The 19,654-nt window shown below is 47.7% G+C and overlaps 1 protein-coding gene across 2 annotated transcripts in view; it reads right to left on the reverse strand.

Moving 5' to 3' along the window:
• The window catches only part of FAS (Fas cell surface death receptor), a 292,120-nt gene that overhangs the window by 163,580 nt on the left and 108,886 nt on the right, over positions 1 to 19,654 (reverse strand). For both annotated transcript variants that reach the window (XM_069611266.1, XM_069611265.1), the window contains exon 4: positions 11,783 to 11,894. In XM_069611266.1, coding sequence (XP_069467367.1) covers positions 11,783 to 11,894 — 112 coding nt within the window. The remainder of the gene's footprint in view (positions 1 to 11,782; positions 11,895 to 19,654) is intronic.

Here is a 19,654-nt window from a genome sequence, read left to right on the forward strand (position 1 = left end):
GATTTTGACTGTTTAATGTCAACAAAGCCCTGCCTGCCCAGAGGACTGACCCACCCAAGTCTTGGAGGCGGACTTCAACACTCTGAGGACTGAATTGAAAGTAAAATATATATTTTACAAAAACACTGATAACTCTTTGTAATCAAATGACAGAAATGTATAACTTTGAGAGCTTTAATTTAAAAAATGTACCTTTAATTCAAGCCTAAACTCGAATTTGTGTGATGTTCTGGGGCAAAACCCCATAGTTTATTAATATTACAGACTCCCTGTTTCAGCTAGACAAACGAAAATGCATTGGTATGTGGGTAGATATGTGAGGAACAGTTGTATAAAATTTAATGAAGATCCAATGTTGTTCAGCACATGAAAAAGTGCTAGAAGTTGCCATTTCTGAATGCAAGCTCCTAGAAACAGCAGATTTGGACAGAGACATGGCTAAATTCAGCCACACCATGTATATGTAATTTCAAGCAACTGTGTAACTGTGAAATATGTCTTTTATTATCAAATATAGAATGTGTGCAATCTGACAGAGGAGTGTCCTATCTGCAAGCCATAAAATGACATCCCTCTGACTCACAGTTCATTCCCCAATCAAATGATAAATGGAAGTTTGACCAATTAGAAGCTGAGAGAGAGGTAGGGTCAGTGATGCTAGGACACACCCACATTCTAAACACATAAAAGCAGACAGACAGGACAGATAGGGACTTCTTCAAAATCCATCTGCAGCGGGACGCTCTGCCGGAAAAATCCATACTTACCTCCATCAACCTCCAGAAAGCCAAACTAGAGACTTCAATCTATCCAGAACTAAGAGACCAGACCAGAGAGAAAGCAGTGCTGTACCCAGAGAGACCCAGACCAGAGAACCAGAGAGAGCTGACCCAGATCACTGTGAAGTGCAGAGACCAGTGGCGAGTTTAAAACCTGACCAGATCCATGGCGAGGCCCATTTCACTCAAGAATATAGTGTGAGTACCTAGAAAACTGTGCAGAACCAATCTCCTAGTTAAAATAATATAATTCAATCCTATTTTAATCTAAGTAGAACTGTCTCCTAACTGTCACCTGTCATTTGTAAAGCTGCATTTGTCTTTTTGAACTTTAAAATTTCAAATCTGAAAAACGACCTTCACAAAATCGCTCATATCTCCGCAACCGTTTGTGCTAGAGACTTGCAGTAACTTTCATTTTGAAGCTGAGATCCTAGGCTTTCCTAGGACCCCAAAACGATAGAGATAGTCCTTGTGGTTCCTCTGTAATAGCGCTCGGCGCATCCGCGAATTTTGCCGCGATTTGCAAATTTCTCCACATGTAAAATCAGCTGCTGTTTGCTTTTCCATTTGCCAGAAATTCGTTTAACCTGTTAACTACCCTGCATCATTGCTAGTGTGAGCCTGGACTAATATTAACTAGATACCACTCACCCTGAACCTCTGAAAGGGAATCAAAAAGCATTTCCAGCATATTTCTCATCCATTGCTAGCACATATCAAAGCATTTGGGCCTGTGTTTTCAAAACTCCTATCTGTGTTTTAAACTTCTGTTGTCTAAGCTTGGGGGGGATTGAACTGATTACATTGATTGCATTTCTGAGAACTGCGTGCTTTCCTCCCATTCCCTTGCATTGCATAAAGAGGGGGGGAGTGGATTGCCAGAGAAAAGTGATTACATTGTTTGGTTGAAATCATATTGAGTATTTTCTGTACTGCATTCATTGAATATTGCATCCACCTGAGCTTACATAAAGCATCCTCTACCACATTATACTTTTGTTCCTATTTACCAGTGTGCTACCTTATCCATTTCATGTCAACTCCTTAGTAATTATAAAGAAGTGTGCTAGTGCCAGATTCTCTGTTGTTAATCTGTATCATCTCAGATTAAGTGTGATATTCAATTATTAATTTATTATAAAGTGTCATATATATATCTATTGTTTAAATTATCAAATAAACCCTTTTAACTTGCAAAACAGAACTACTTCTTGGCTCAGTGGGGTCAGGGGGATTCCAAGAGAGGGGTGTTATATAGGGGTAGTCATCCAGAACGCATGAACTGGACCTAAAGATATATCAATAAGGGTTTTCATTCAGTATTATAGACTAGGCGTTGACTTAGCTGTAGTGTTGAATTGAATCCTCTTACACCACCCTCTGTCTAAATATATGCATAGAGCAACCCAAATGCTTGTCTTATATGTCAATTTAGGATCTCGATCAGCCATGATGAAAGCCAATAACAACATTTTACCTATGCATAAGTCCAATACACTCAGTTGGAGTCAAACATAATAACTCCCAAAATGAATTAGCGTTAAAAGAAAACTCAGGAGTGCAATAGTGATACCCAATAAGAGGGAGTTATTTACTACCCAAGTGACATACTTTTGGATTTCCAGTCATAGCTTCCACACGTGTGCTCCTGAGCAAACTATGTTATCTCCCTGTGCCTCAGTCCCCGTCTGTCAACAATGGAAGCACTTGCAACATGATAAATATCCCTCCCCTTAGGATTATACATGTTATGAATAATCAGTATTTACATTATTCTTAGTGTTTTTTAATTAGGGATTTTGGCAGAACCAGCATTGGAGTGATCCATGAGGGGGACGGGGGTCACCAGGTCAAGGGGAAGTCACCAGGTCCCTGATGCATCCTCTGGACATGGTGATCAGAGGATCCCCTAGGGCATTCCTAGAACCCTCTGTGGACCCTTATTCCATGCGTTGTAGACACCTTTGCATATGAAGAGTTGTAATGTCCTGCAGAGGGTGTTCTCACATGAGAAGAGCGGGAATGCTCGATACTACCACTATGTGAAGAAAGTAGGTTTAAGGGAAGGAAACGCCAAGAAAATCAGCCCTAAAATGATTTTGCTTTGATTAACCTTTACGCAAAAGATGTGCAGGTGAAGTTGTGCCGAAACAGTAGTTCCACAGGTGGCACTGGGCTCTGTAGAGAGTACACCCCACGTGCACAAGAGCAGCACTGAACCATGGAGTTGAGTCCAATCAAAAATATATGCCAGCAGGCAAAAACAAAATGACTGAGGGCACATGCTCTGAAGGGGAGAGAACACATGACCTTGCTGGATTTAGAGAGAAAACACAAGAGGCCCATCCACCATAACACCAGTGCCTGAGCAAAAGATGTCAGACAGGCTATTTGAGAACTCAAGCCGGTATCAAGTAATATTATCTCCACCAATAATATCACCATATACATGGTAGTCAGGAAAGGCCATAGGTGATATTATTGGTGGGGTTAATATTCGGTTTAAATGGGAGCAGGGGTTGCGGGGGTGTCCCCTGCTCCCTTTAAAAAAAAATTGAGAGTTGCAGGGATATTTTACAGCGATATTTTTGAGGGGATATTAATGCATGGAACCCTCAAGCCAGGATGGCCAAGTTAAAGGACAAATTGAATTATTAGGGCATGCACAATGCCTCCATGCAAGTGAAAACAAGGGACATGCACGTGGAGAGGAGGTGGATCAGTAAGCCTTGGACCAATCACCTAGTCTAAAAGTAATAGGGAAAACAAAGCTCCAATGAGTAGCGTCATTGGATCAGTTATTGCCCAAGCCAAAACTATAAAAAGCAGCTGAAGCCCTTGTGCTTGGGGGGAGTCAGGACATCATCATCTCAGTGCAGTTGTGTGAGAATTGTGAGAAGAACAGAAAAGGAGAAGCTTAGAAACCAGAGCTGGCCAAGCCAAGCAGCCGGCACTTTAAAAGGGGCTGAAAGCAAGGAAGTAGCCAAGCCAAGGAGATGCCAGGCAAGAAATATGTGAACCAGTAGTGATCAAACAAAGAAGGCCACGCTTTAGAAGTGGTCAGAAACAGGAGATGGCTAGGCCAAACTGGCCACACTTTAATAATGCAGAAGTTAACATGAGTAAAAAGAACAATGGGGCTGCTGGGAGCTTGATCAGGGTGCTGGCAGAAACCAGGAAATCCTAAAGAGCAATAGTGCTACTATGGACAGCTGGAGGTGCCATCCCAGATCCTAGTGGTAGCTGGAAAGCCACAAGAGTTTAAGAGCCTTAACTGGAGCAGGATCCATCCAAGATGGGCTCCCTTTTGCTTGGAGGGCATAATAACTGAAGTCCAACAAAACCCTAGATAGTGAGGAGGGAAATCCTACACTGATGCCCCCCCAGGGGCAAGTGAATGACATGTGCATGGCTTAACTCTATAAGGAAGCTACCAATACCCATTGGGCAGGGAGGGAAGCTGGGGCACTATTAAGTATTTAGCCAGCAGGAGTGCACCACCACACCAGTTGACAAAGATCCAGAGGATTGTGCATGTCTTGGGCTAGCATAAAGGAACGCAAAGAAATTAATGTGGATTATAATAGGGATTGGGCACTTTAGTTTAGGAACCATTTTCACTGACTTTGAGCTAGTCTTGCACTCTGACATCATTTCCCGAAGAGTCTCCCTTTTGTGAGATAGTTAATATTCCTTATAATTTGTAGGCACTTTTCTAAGCTGACACTAAGCCCTAGGGGGCTTGGTTGAATAAAGCCGCTAGCCAGGGGGAATCGGATCTTCAGGAAGTGAAGGAGAGAAGGAAAGGCAAGGGAAAGGAACTCCCTAATACCCAGAGGCACCCTTCAGTTCACCCTGATACCATTCTACTGGTAGATTGGTTCTTCACAGACTAGGAAACTCTGCTTTGTTGCTTGATACAGAAGACATTGTGGATGACTTAAGAATAAAAGAGAAGGTACATTTCACCCATTTTTGTGAAAATGCATGAATCACACAGGGAATAAAGAACTCCGTCAAGACAAGACCAGGGGTAAAACACAACTTGGTTTGCTCCAACCATAAAAAGAATATCAGCTAGTTGTTTGCTGTAACAGAACTGCACCTGCCGCTCCACTTCTCCTTTGCAAGTGGATTGCCTTGCAACTAGTACCTGCTATGGTATTTGGGGGTGAGGGTGAAATAAATAAATGTTGTGGCTACTGTTGGATTATTGCTAAGCAACCCAAGTTCCGCAACTGGCCTTTGCTAACTGCTCCATTGCACATTCTTGCAGAGAAAATCTTACAGGCCAGCTTTGTAAAACAAAATGAGAAAATGCACCATTTAAAATTGCCCTGCCATGAAGCTGGAGGCCCTTTTAAACTGCAAAGCCCAGACAAGTTTTCTCCCTCGCATCCCACTAATCACATCATGAGACACGTTCTTCAGGTCTTATCAGCATGTAGCATGAAGGCATCATGAAGTGGACACAGACAACAGAAATTAAGTTTGGGATACAGACTTTTATTCAACATAAAAAGGGTTGGAAAAGGCCAATATTGCCCTAGGTTAAGGTTGGATTTTCCTATCTAACTTAAACTAAGAATAGTCTGTGTCAGGGAGCCCAAAGTAAACATCAGTCTGTGACCAAAACCTATACTTGCCCTCACACCTATTGTACATAAAGTGTAGGGATGTCAGCATCAAACTGAAAAGTGTTCACCTCCAAGCTTAGAGCTTCTTCCAGCTCCTGGCTTGAAACGGGTTTCCCTTCCCCCAAGTTGCAAGACAGTTCAAAATGCAACAGGTCCCCTTCCCCAAACTTCAAGATAGTTCACGATGCAAAAAGGGATTCCCTTCCACAAGATTTCAAGTCGTTCTTCAAATCACAGATCACAAGAATACGCTCCAGTTCCTCTGATTACCATTCATATAGTTCACACACTAAAAGTAATTTTCACTTGAAACATAAAACTTCCAATATCTTTGATTGCCGGTTTATTGCAACACAAAAATTCCTTTATATTCAATAGACATGTGTCTGCGGTCTAGGCGCAGTTGTTGGACCACACCGTCCACCCATTACAGGTCACGCACCCAATACACAATGTTTGGCCCTACTCATAATTTCCTTTAAGCACACGATGTCACTACTTCCTATTTACAGTGAAGCCTGATTTACTCGCCTGCCATGTCAAATGTTTTCTCTTAACCCAATCTTGCATGCAGTTTCTCCATAGGCAGTTGGCCACCTTTCATCTGTTAAGGTTTTCCTTCACCCACAAGATTTGTATCAATATTAATTTCAACTGTCTCTGAAGCTTGCCAGGGGTTGCATTATGATTCTTTGCTGGTTTGGGTCATGTTTATTCTTAAAGTTCAATGTCTATCATACACATACTTTACATCAGCATTCTTCCTTGTTGAGTCTTCAATCTTTCTGGTCGGTATTCAAAACTACTTAAAGTTCAACAATTCATACAGGCTCAACCACCCTCTTCGCTAGTCAGACTCCTTGGATTCTGCATATGGCGGTCCTGCGAGTCTAACGCCTGCCATGGTTCAGCTTCTCCATGCAGCGCCTCACTCCGTGGTGTGCTAGCATTCGGCAGCTTTGCTTCACCCACTGGCAGGCTGTCAGCGGCACAGGCACTTCTTCGCGGGACATCCGGCTCTCATCTGCTTCACTCCAGCAGTTCAGCCTGGATCTCAGCCTGTCACTGTATCCTCCTTCCACTGCCTCAGCTCTGTAGTCCCCTGTAAACCTCTCGCCTTTGCACACACCATCGATTGTGGCTCCGGCTTTCTCAGATGGCTTCAACCACCCCGACTCCTTCATAGGTGCTGGGGAATTTAAAGTCCCTACCAGACCGATAAGTCTTCTGACAACTAGACCGCTCTCTCTCTTTGCGCAAGTCCCTCTTCAATGCTGTTGTTTGTGGTGTCCTCTTCCTCGTCCCAGTACAAAAATGGTGTTTGGTACTCTTCTTCATCGCAGTAACAAAATGGTAAGTGTCTGAGTAAATGTCCATGGGTATATAGGGACAGGACTGATAACACCCTATAAAGGCCTGGGGGATATTTAACTCCCTATGAAAGGGAAATGGGCAATACTGTGTCTCATCCAATTTTACCTCATCCCCACTCCCCAAATTTCCTCCACCCAGGTAATCCTCCCTCGCATATCCACCCCCAGGGTCAGGATCCAAAAGCGATGGCCTTTCCCTGGCCACCTGGGAGGAGGATATATTGGGGAAAGAGGTGAGGACGCCCTCAGATTCCTCACAGTAGTCAAATCATAAGTTTGCCAATCAAAGAAGGCCCTTTGATTGCTCTAATGGGTGCACTCCATCACAAGAGGCTCATTACAGGTTTGCCGGTATCCTGTTGGTAAATCCTCCAGGATACAGACAAATGGAATTACTGATACCGGTGCTCGGCCCAGATGAATTATCGCCGGATTCCGGGTGATGGCTGCCGATGTAAGTCCCATAGGACTCCATGCGGGATGTTGCCGGTATTACAACCACCTGTAAAACTGGCGATTTACCCAGGTAATGTGGCAGAGTTACCTACAGCTTATAGCTGGAGGTAATTCCGCCTCCTCATGGGCAAACTCAGAGTTGGCCGGGATGGTAAAGTGCTGGTATACGCTAATACCGGCAAGTTAATACTGCACTGGCCAAAAGATAGAGGGTTCATCACGCTCCTTCAGTTAGCAGGGAAAATGAGTATAGTGTCAGTTTGGGGGAAACAGATAGCTCCAACAACGATAAGTGACTGGGTAGGATTTGGAACACAATCACTTGAAGAGCACAGCGAGTATTGCCAGAGAACAGGATCAATTCACCACTACATGGGTTCCCTTTCTAGTCTATGCTAACAAACACTTTAATGTAGTCATTGACCTAACAAACCTCAGAGCTATGAATATGAAAATGTATAATATTTGATAGGCCAGTGACTCTTTTTTTAAACTGTAATGGACTATGGATTCCGTGGGTTGGGAAAGGATTAGGGGAAAGCGAAGTTCTGAATGTTTATTTGTCTGGTTTGCTTATCTCTAAAGAAAATAAACATTGGGATAAATCGTTTTTGGTAACATCAATGACAAAGAAATGCAAGTCTTTTAAAGGTATCATGGAATCAGAATTTGGTAATAATCTTTGCAATAAAAGTTATATTGGGAAGTAAAAAAAACGTTGGGATATTTGGGAATGTTGATCCGTACCAGCTGAACAAAAACGGTTTTGCCCTATGCAAAGTGCTGTTAGTAGTGAGATATGAAAATGCAGTGCAATCCTCTTCTAATATCAATCATTATGAATTGCCTAGAATAATTAATGAGCATGCATCCCCATTGTCTGTAGGTGATAGCTGGTTCTGGTGGTAACAAATCATGGAAGATAGGGACACAGGTCATCAGTGAGCCATGTTTATGCTTTGAAAAGAATGGATATACATTAATAAGGGATCAAATCATGGACATCTGTGGTAGGTTTGATCACCAGGATTGTGCTAATGAGACACAAGAAGTTTTAATTGAGGATCTAGCGTTCTATCAATTAGAGGCATGTGATGGAGCCGCCATGAATGGGCAATGTGATAACATCTTTGGCAACATAAATGCAGTCCTGTGATTCTAATGTTAAATGGATAGAGCATAATGGTTTAGCTTGTGAAATTCCGACTACCCCTGCCTACATGCCCTAAGCAGGCAGATGTTTCCTTAACAGTGGTCTTTGTACGAGACGCCTAACCTGGATTGCTTGCTGACATTACCTAAACAGAAGAGCAAAGAAGTAAGAAACAGCCATGATTGCTGGCAAGTGTCCTCTTCAGATAGCCTCCAGGCAACCTATGTGATTTATCGGATTAGAGGCTGCTGGCCAGAAATGCAAGTCGCAAGCTCCCTTTGTTACAGAGCTGTAGATGCCGCAGAGAAGTGGTAGGGTGGGCACCGGGAGAGTTTGTGAATGATGCTCTGACTTGAACCACAGCATGCCTCTGTTAGGGCAGAATTTTTGGCCGTTCTGCAGTCTCATTCTATGGAACCAGTAAACATTTGGCATTTATCCCTTTATTTTTAAAGTTGTCTAAAATATTTTGGTGGTTAGAGGGACATCTGCTGAAGCGTCTGCATCCCTTTTTGACTCATGAATGGTCCTGGGACCCCTGCAAAATCAGGATAATCTAATAAATCACTATATAACTCCTCCATCTACAAGCCTTTCCCCAATGTGGTGTACTAAAATTCAATCTTTCTTCTGTGATAAAATCACTAAGATTAGAGTGTGTATCAATTCCATTTTAAAATCTGCACCCGGGTATGTTGGAAACATATATAAAACCTCACAATTCCCTATGATCTGCTTGAGAACCACACCAAATGAGGAGCAGTTTTAGTTCCATTTTATATCAACCCTTGTAGCTAAAGTTATCCTTGAAAGCCCAAACTCTACCAACTATACTAACAATCCTTGTCCCACCTCTGCCATTAAGTACTGCACTTTTCGACTGTGTCCCCCGATCATTCAAGCTGCTAGTGCCTCTTGCAAAGACTGACTAGTACAGGAAACACTCAAACAAGCCAGGGTTATGCCCATACTGAAGATCTTATCTGAACCCCGGGGATTGTGCTAATTACCCCCCAATTACAAACTACCCTTTCCTTCTTAAGATCTTAGACCATGAGGCTACTTACTATTCAGCTGCAGACCCATCTAGAATTAAACCAACATTTGTGAGACTGCCAGTCGGCATTTGCCCAGATAGAGGCACCAAATTCACTCTCCTTGACATAAAGGATTCCCTCCTTCAAATTATGTATCAGGGTCATGTCAGCTTCTAATTGTTATTCCCTGGGCAGCATTTGATACCATTGACTTCTGTAATACGTTGTATACTTCAACGTATTACAGAAACAACCCTGATACGAGATAGTCTAGCCAGTTTATCCCCTGAACCAGTTGACTGCGGGGTTCCGCAGGGCACCGGTATCTCACCTATGCCTTTTAACATATACCTGAAGCCGTTACATGCTCTTTTAATGGATTTGGGAGCCGTTTTCAAAACTGGATGACATTCAAATAATCTTTCACCTTGATGGTGTATGTCAAACTAATATTGTTCATGTTCAAGTCCCTTGACACAGGAACCCCTTTTTCACGCTGTAAAAAGAATTGTTTACTTACTTTGTAATTTTACTTTCCTTGGACAGTGTCTTCAGGAACCAACTCTGTAAGCACTTATTTATTTTATTTGTTTGTTTAAAGCACATACCGAGCAGCGGAGCACTGTAACGAGTGTGGGTTGCCAGCATTTGGGCTGGTATCTTTTAACAGTAGCGTAGTACTGTGAGCTGGGGTCTGTGCGTCAGTATGGGAGTCCATTGGAATTAGTCAATGGGTAGTACTTTCCTCTGGGCTCTAGGTTGGCAATTTATTCAAGATTATAACCTTCAGGGGTCCCCATTGTCCCTGGTGGTCAGGTTCTGCAGGTCCCCTTAAACCACATTACCCCCTTTGGTGTACATTGGGAGCTGAATCCTGATCTGCTTCTCTGCTCTTGGGGCTGCTAGGTCCCCCACCTTCACTTGATCTCTTCATCTAGATCTCCACTCTGGCACTGGGGTTGACTGCTTTCTTCCGGATACCTTTAATGTTTACTACGTGGCACTTTTCTCAACACTGGCCTACCCACAAGTCACAATGCATTTTTCAAGGGTTCCTGGAGTTCTCCACCAAGCCTTGGCATTTTAGTGGCTCCCCCCGATTTATTAGGGTTTTTTATATCTATGTAGTACACTCTTGTCTGGGATATACATTGGATCACTGAGTGTTGCTTGTGTTTCTCTCCCTGGAGGGTAGTATGCCCTCTTTGGCCTACAAACTGTCTTATTAAAATATATCATGGACTTCGGTAGCCCTCCTGGAACTGTTGGACATTGTGTTACCCTTTTTACTACTTCTGCGTGCTATAACTGTATGGTGTGCATATATATGTATCCTAACTGTATTTAGAGTATAGTAGGAAACCTGAATTTATGTTCTTTGTGGTACCCTAGTATCCTGAACTTGGTGGAAATTACTATGAGTAATATTGTCTATGAGTGCACTCTTTAAGCAACTCTAAAAGTCTATGGGCCTCATTACGAGGTTGCCGGTCTGTAAACCCATTCCCAAGTGCCGGAAATAAAATGACTCTGGCGGCAGTCGTGCCGGTTTTACCAGCAAGACTACCGCCAGAGTCATAATCAGGCCCTATATGTTTTGTGTCTCCCACTGGCCATGGGGCTTACATTTTTGGGTAAAGGGTGAGTTATTCCTCAACTGGCCATTTACTGTTTGTATTCTACTCTATGTTCTGCCATCTGCGAAGTACCTATTTTGCTATCATCAATATTTTATGTGTGACCTTATAAATGAAGTGTATATTTTTCAAAATACCATTGTGGTTACATCTACTGGGATTAATTGCTCTTCCCTGCTAGCCTTCCCGCCTCCTAAAGTTAAGCCTAATTGCTCATATACGGCTACCATTGGAGAGCCTGGACTTTCCTTTTGGGTGACACACTGTTCTATTATTAGGTTAGATGGATGAACAAGCCTTACCAGAGGCTTATGTAAAAATCTCCCTGATACTCGGCACAGAGCATATTACCCAGTATTATAGGGGACTCAATCATACCATGTCCAGCCTCTAACTGTCCCAACACACAGCATAGAGACTGCTTTGATTTCCTTGCCTAGTAGCCCATCATTGTCACGTATGATATAAAATTAGAAGCAACATACCTCTACCTCAGGTGAAGGTAGTGTTTCTCTTCTGAACACAACTCCCCTCCAGTACCGTGCCTGACACCCAGCACCTTTCACCCTGCCCCCACATATCGTTTGCCAATACATTGTTCATATCAAGAATAATTAAAGACTCTGAAGGGAGTGAAAGGTGAAATGTTTGACACTATAAAAGACAAGTGAAACAAATACATATATACAAGGTTACATTCTACTTACTTGTCACATGGATCGCAATGTTTACAGTTATTAGTTAAATTGCAAAAGTAATTTTCGATGCACTGGCAAATGGTGTTTTGTTCCGCTGTACAATTTTGCTGTACTTCAAAGCCTAAAAATTAAAAAAAAAAGAAATCTAATTGATTGCTTCACACCTGTTTTTCTGAACATATGTATTTCATGCACATGTTATAAAATGTAAGACTTGTGTCAATGGATGCAGAGCTAGATTCACATTGTCATAGTTGGCCTTAGAGCTCTGTAAGCATACTTCTTTTCTAGTTCATCCTTACAGATGGCAACAGCCAGTGTGAGGAGATGTTCCATTAGGATACACTGATTTTACAAAGAGAGATACTCAGTTATGTTTTCAATTCTCAGTGAGTGTAAAATGTGCAATGATCGGTAAAGACTCAGGGCTTCATTAGGAGTATACTGGTGCAGTGTTACCATGCCTGTAATTCCGCTTACCGGCACGTTCCTGCACCGGCATACTCCGAGTTTGCTGGTGGGGGGGTCTGATTTACCTCCAGCCAAAAGCTGGATGCAAGTCCGAAACCCCACCAGCAAAAAACAGCTTGTATTATTGGCACCAGTATTTCCAGTGCTGGTTACTTGTTGCACAGTGTATGCTGCATGCATGTTCATTACAGGCTCTATCCACACTGGTGGCAGGGAGAGTGGGTTCTAGTAACAACTTAGCAAGCCCCTATTCATAGGAATCTCGTGGCTGCAGGCCAGTGGCAGCACTGCGCTAAATAGGCCAATGCTCCTTAATTGGAGTGTGCCTATTTGGGAGCACTGTACAAGGACATACAAGAGAGGGATGTACTTGACATTTCTGTACGTGTGCCTCGAAGTATAGGACCGAAAAGTGTGTTTTTCTGTTACACTAGCAAAGGTCTATATAAGTTCACCAGTGTGCCAAGATCGCCTTCTTGAGAACCACCTTATCAATTGAATGACTGGACAGATACACATGAATATGGTATGGATGGTACAGTACATCTCCCTGCTAGTAAGAGGCAAGACATCATTTCTTTCCAAATCTACCCACCTGATACTATGACCGTCAGGTGTGGCGCTTGGATGCACTAACTGAGTCCAGTGACAGTGCGTTCAAAAAACACTCTATCCAAAACTGATGGGGTACTGGGCTCTGGTATGCAATCAACATACAATGGGATACAAGAGCTGTGCTGGGATTTCCATCCGAGCATGCCCCGAGTAGTATCTTGCCTTGATTTACCAGTTTCATCCTTTTAGTCCTAGAAGAGGTCCTGGCAGATATACTCGGGGTGTCAGTGGCTTTGTAGGTCCATTTGTGACCCACCAGTTGGCGTAATGTGTAATTTAGTTATAACAAATAATGGAATAAGAATGGCAGGTTTTGTTTTTGGGCTCCATGTTGTGGACTGCATCCGGTTTACTATGTACAAATTGCTTACAAATTCATCCATTATTGTAAGGATTCAAAAATCCTATCTTTCAAAACTATAAACCTAACAAAGATCAGAAAGCAGCTAATTGGCCTGGACATATAAGGGGCATGGGACTGACATAATACCGAGAGACCAATGTTCTGTTCTCACCCAACGTAGGTTTTTTCTTGTACACTTTAAAGCTATTTTCCATGGGTGATTCCAGAATCTGCTCCCCTTTGCCTATCAGCTTTATGCATACCATAGGCTTTAGCCCCAGTTGCTTTCAGCAGTCACTATACTTTTTCCCAGAAGAAGAAGAAGAAGAAGAAGAAGAAGAAGAAGAAGAAGAAGAAGAAGAAGAAGAAGAAGAAGAAGAAGAAGAAGAAGAAGAAGAAGAAGAAGAAGAAGAAGAAGAAGAAGAAGAAGAAGAAGAAGAAGAAGAAGAAGAAGAAGAAGAAGAAGAAGAAGAAGAAGAAGAAGAAACAAGTTACTTACCTGTAACTGTTGTTCTCCAGCATGGGTCTGGCATGGATTCACATGCTCATGAATATTCCCCGTCGTCAGGCTGGGAATCCTCGGTAAAGAAAAAACCAGTATCAGTTTCGTTTCTGATCTGTCTTTCGTAGTAATAACCAATCACTGGTCTCTGCGTCATACTGACCACAGCCAATGACTGCCCTCTACCTAAGCACCGCCTCTGGCAGCCATCTTCAGATTTGGAAGCACGTGAAGTGGCAGTATGACCAAGTGAAGAGCCGCAGAGGGGTAGGCGGGAGGGTTCGCATGTGAATCCATGCCAGACCCATGCTGGAGAACAACAGTTACAGGTAAGTAACTTGTTCCTTCTCCAGCATGGGGTCTGGCATGGATTCACATGCTCATGAATAAAGAATACATAGCAGTACACACATGCACAACCACGGGAGGTGGCAAAGGCTCAACATTAAGCATCACATCAACTCAACATTAAGCATCTTACCTCCTCACCAGGCTCACCTCAGGCGAACAGGTTGCGCAGCACTGCTTGGCCGACCCTGGACTCCTCCCTGGAATCCCGGTCGACGCAGTAGAATTTCGTGAAGGTGTGCGTCGACCTCCACGTAGCAGCCCTGCATATGTCCAGCAGGGGCACACCAGATAGGAACGCCGTGGTAGCTGCGATCGCTCTGGTGGAATGGGCTCTCGGACGGCCAGGCAGCGGTCGGTTTGCCAACCGGTGACAGCACATGATACAGCCGGAGAGCCATCTGGAGATGGAAGCCTTCGAGAGAGCCTTCCCCTGATTGACAGGTCCAAAGTTCACAAAGAGTTGTGACGTCTTCCGAAAACCCTTCGTGCGGTCCACGTAGAACTTCAGCGCTCTAGCTACATCCAGCGAGTGCAAAGTCCTCTCAGCCGGCGACGAAGGCGACGGGAAGAACACAGGTAACACCAAGGGTTCGTTGAGATGGAAGTCCGACGGTACCTTGGGCATGAAGGAGGGGTGCGTCCTGAGCACTACCCTCGTGTCGTGGAAAGTCAAGTACGGGGCCTTGCAGGAAAGGGCCTGGATCTCTCCCACTCGTCGTGCGGAGGTGATGGCCACAAGAAAAGCTGTTTTCCACGATAGAAACTTCAACGGGGCCGAGTGCAGAGGCTCGAACGGAGGTCCCATGAGCTTGGTCAGCACCACGTTGAGCTCCCACGCCGGGGCCGGAGCCTTCACCGGCGGGAACGATCTGAACAGTCCCTTCATGAACTCCTTCACCAGACGATGAGACCACAAGGACGTCCGCCCCGTGGTTCTGGTGTATCGGGAGATCGCAGCAAGATGAATCTTGATGGACGCGTGTGCCAGACCAGCTTTGGCCAGCGTCAGCAGGTACGGCAGTACTTGGGGAGCCGTAATCCGTAGAGGGTTAATCTTCTGTGCGTGGCACCAGACAGAGAACCTCTTCCATTTGTGTCCGTAGCATTTAAGAGTCGAGGACGCCCTGGCCTTTGCAAGAACCTCTCTGCAATCGGCCGGTATGTCGTATCCTCCAAACTCTAGCGCTGCAGGAGCCAGGCCTGCAAGTTCAGCGACTTCGGGTCGTGGTGGAGGATGGCGCCTCCTTCCCTGGAGAGTAGATCCGCGTCCGCCGGCAGCTTGATCGGCTGGGACGCTGACAAGCCCAGCAAGTCCGGGAACCATATCTGCCTCGGCCACGCAGGTGCGACGAGGATCATCCTGCACCGTGACCTCTTGAGCTGGTTGACGAGCCGGATTAGCAGAGGCAAGGGAGGGAACGCGTAGAGGAACAGGCCCTCCCAGGGGAACGAGAAAGCATCGCCCATGCTCCTCGTCTGGGGAAACCTGCTGGCGAACCTCCGGCACTTGGTGTTCGTCGCCGTCGCGAACAGGTCGATCTGGGGTGTGCCCCACCGTCGGAAGAGGCGATCCACCAGATCCTGCCGTAGTTCCCACTCGTGGCACGAGCGCAGCTCCCTGCTGAGTGAGTCGGCGATGGTGTTTTTTATCCCTGCCAGATGAAACGGCACCAGAAAAAATCCCTTGGGCGACGGCCCAATGCCACAGGTCCTGCGCCTCCTTGGACAGCGCTGGGGACCTGGTTCCGCCCTGTTTCCTGATGTAAAACATGGTGGTGGTGTTGTCGGTGAAGATCCTCACCACCTTGCCCTTGAGGGACGGAAGGAAGGACCTGAGGGCCCAAAACACTGCACGGAGCTCCAGGACGTTGATATGCAGGGACTTCTCCGTCGGGAGCCAGAGTCCCCCTGCGTGCAGATTTTCGGTGTGCGCTCCCCACCCTTCCAGGGAGGCATCCGTGGTCACAGTCTCCTGGTGGGTTGGGGTCTGGAAGTCCATGCCCGCCGTCAGATGCGCGCGGGTGCCCCACCACCGTATCGCTCGTCGGAAGCTCTCGTCGAGCTTGATCCTTTCCTCGAAGCTGCCCGTCGTCTGGATCCAGCGCGCATCCAGGAATTCTTGCAACGGGCGCATCCGGAGCCTGCACATGGGAATGAGGTAGATGCAGGAAGACATCATCCCGAGGAGGGACTTGATGGACCTCACTTTGGCCGCGTCGGCCACCAACCCGTGTGGACCACGGCGAGCTCCCTCGTCTTGGCGCGGATGAGCCAGTCGTCCTGGTAGGGGTAGACGTGAATCCCCTCGCGGCGCAGCTGCGCCGCCACCGGTGCGAGGCACTTGGTGAATACCCTGGGTGCCGACCGTAGTCCGAAGGGAAGGGCTTTGAACTGGTAATGACGCCCTTGGACCACGAACCTGAGGAATTTTCGGTGCCCCTTTAGGATGGGAATGTGGAAGTAGGCATCCTCCAAATCCAACGACGATAGGAAGTCTCCTTCCTCCAGCTGACCCAGGACGTGCTGGAGGGTGACCATCCGGAACTTCTGCGCCTTGATGAACTTGTTCAGACGCCGCAGGTCTAGGATGGGGCGCCATCCTCCCGTCTTCTTCTTCACGAGGAAGTATCTCGAGTAGACTCCGGAGCCCCGAAGCCTCTTTGGGACGAGTTCGATGGCGCCCTTTCTGAGCATCGCCTTTACCTCCAGGAGAAGTTGAGGGACGTGAAGTTCTTTCCTGGCCACGGGGGGGACGCGCGGGCACCTTCTTTGAAACTCGAGCGCGTGTCCCCGGGCCAGGGCGTCCAGCACCCAACGGTCGGTGGAGATGGACTCCCACACGCTGACGAAGCCCGCCAGCCGGCCTCCCACCGGGGTGCTTCGGTGGGGGCCCGACCCCACGGCCGGTTCAATCCTGCTTGGACGCGGCCTTGCCGCCTTGACCTCCTTGGCGACGACGGCGGGGTCCGCTAGACTTGCCTCGTCCTCTGTAGGCCTCTTGCGACGACGAGCGGGCCGCTTGACGGTAGGAAGCGAAACCGCCGCCGGAACCTTTGGAGGCGCCCTTGCCTCCGCCGCTCCGAAAGGGCGTCCGTCGTTGCTGCAGGACTCCAAGGGCCCGGGCCGTCTCAGTATCCGCCTTGATGGCCTGAAGGGAATCGTCCACTGTCTTCCCAAACAGGTTGTTCCCGTCGAAGGGCATGTCCAGGACTCTGGTCTGGACGTCCTGCCGGAAGTCCGTAGCTTTGAGCCATCCACGACGTCGAAGGCAAACGCCGTTGCCCAGCTGGCGGAACCCAGTGTCGGCGATGTCCGTCGCCACGGTGATGGCGTGGTCCGAGGCCACCTCACCTTCCTGCAGGATCTCCAGGGCCTCCGCCCTCTTGTCGTCCGGCAGAAAATCCAGCAGGGGAGCTATCTTGTACCAGAGCTCCCTGTCGTAGCGGGCCACGATAGCCAAGGCGTTGGCCGCTTTAATTGTCGTCGCTGCCGACGAGATGACTCTACGTCCCATAGCATCCAATTTCTTTCCCTCGCCGTCCGGCGGGGAAGTCGATGTGGAGGCCCCCCCCCGCTTTCTTCCTGGCTGCTGCGGAGACGACGGAATCCGGGGTAGGTTGCGCCCGGAGGCATAGGGGGGCCGTGTCCGGGACCCGGTACTTCTTCTCGTACCGGTCTCTTCTAGCTGGCGTCGTGGAAGGGTTCTTGAGGAGGGAAAGGCCCTCATCCCAAATGTCGTCCAACAGAGGCACTGCGAGGACCGTCTTCCTCTTGGCCTCGCGCCGCTGATAAAGGAAGCCTTCCTTTTTCTTCTCCTCAGGGCAGAGTTGGAAAAGCTCGGAAGCCCTGGAGATCATGGAGTGGAAAGATCCAATCTCGTCGGGAGGAGAAGCCATGGTGGGAGGCGACGACGGAAAATCCTCGTCGTATGCCTCGTCGTCCGTACCCGTCGCTGCCGTGTCAGTCCCCGTATCATCCCCCCGGGTGGACGGGGAGGAGGGCTGGACGGGGCGCGACGGTTGAAAAGGAGGTGGTGGATGGATCCTTCTTTTCTTGGTAGGGGGAACACCAGAAGGTCCCGGTTCCGGATCCCCCGACGGGAGAGGTTCCTCCGTCGGTAACGGTAGCCTCGTCCTTATCTCGGAGCATAAGGACTGTATGGCCAACAAAATGGCCGCCGAGTTGTCTTGCGGCGCTGGCAGAGGGGAGTCCGACGGGCGAGCAGGGGCCCCGTCGGTATCCTCGACGATGTCGTCGTCGTCACCTGCGTCGGGGTCCATTCCGACGGGCTGGCCTTCTTCCACGCCTAGGCCGTGGCTTAAGACCTCGATCAGCTCCTCTTCTGAGGTTGAGGCCGAATCTACGACGACGCCCTGCCCCCCCTTCTTCTTCCCCACGGAGGGTTTCACGGGGGTCCTATCGATGGGCACAAAAGAAGACTCCCTCCGAGGAGGCAGGGAGATTCTGGGCCCTGAGGTCGCCACCACTGGTGCAGCCACCACAGGCTGAGCCAGGGCCGCCGCGACCGTTTCGATAGAGGGCTTGGTCGGATGGATCAAGGCCTTCACCACCTTAGGTGCGCTCACCGCCTTATCCTTGAGGGAGGGGGCACTGCCACGCTCCTCCTCTGCCTTAGAGCTCGACCGGGGCCTCTCCAGGAGCTTCGCCGGGTGCTCGGCCTTCCTCTTACCCGACCCAGAGCGTTGGCTCGTGGTTGATGGTGCCGGGGAGGGTGCGCCCTGCCTGGCGCCCGTAGAGCCCGACCGTTCGGCGCTCCCGGTGCCAGCGGACTCGCGGTGCTTGGCCTTATGTTGGGCCCCCGTCGCCGGGGCGCCCTCAAAGGTCTTAGAAGACCGCTCGGATTTCTTCTTCTTCTCGCCAGACGGGCTCTTACCCTCCAGCCAGTTGGCGAGACGTTGATGGCGGTCCTTCATGGTCCGTTCCGACATGTTGCCGCAAAACGCACAGTCCTTCTCCACGTGCGTCTTGTCCTCATGAAGGCAGTAAAGGCAGAAAGAGTGTTCGTCCTCCTTAAAGACGTTCTGCAGCTGGCATCCAGGGCAGACCCTGAACAGCTTTCCGGGCGTCGAGCTTCCCTTCTCCTGGGCCATCTCCGAGACCGGGCCTGAGAAGCTTCTGGAGTCCTCCTGAGTGTAGCTCGACGAAATCTTCACCCTTGAGGGGCACAGATGAATCCGACACGGGTCCCCGTTGATCGGATGTAGGATCGGTGGAGCTTGAGGCTCTTTTGACCGAAAGAATCGAAGTTTTTTGTGAAAAAGCGCGAAAAATAGCACTAACGCTCGAGAGCAATAGCACGAGGATCCCAACACATGAACGTGCGGTAAAAATCTGAAGATGGCTGCCAGAGGCGGTGCTTAGGTAGAGGGCAGTCATTGGCTGTGGTCAGTATGACGCAGAGACCAGTGATTGGTTATTACTACGAAAGACAGATCAGAAACGAAACTGATACTGGTTTTTTCTTTACCGAGGATTCCCAGCCTGACGACGGGGAATATTCATGAGCATGTGAATCCATGCCAGACCCGAAGAAGAAGAAGAAGAAGAAGAAGAAGAAGAAGAAGAAGAAGAAGAAGAA

The sequence above is a fragment of the Ambystoma mexicanum genome, chromosome 8, assembly GCF_040938575.1.
Source record: "Ambystoma mexicanum isolate Mex_15411 chromosome 8, UKY_AmexF1_1, whole genome shotgun sequence".
Classification (NCBI taxonomy): domain Eukaryota; kingdom Metazoa; phylum Chordata; class Amphibia; order Caudata; family Ambystomatidae; genus Ambystoma; species Ambystoma mexicanum.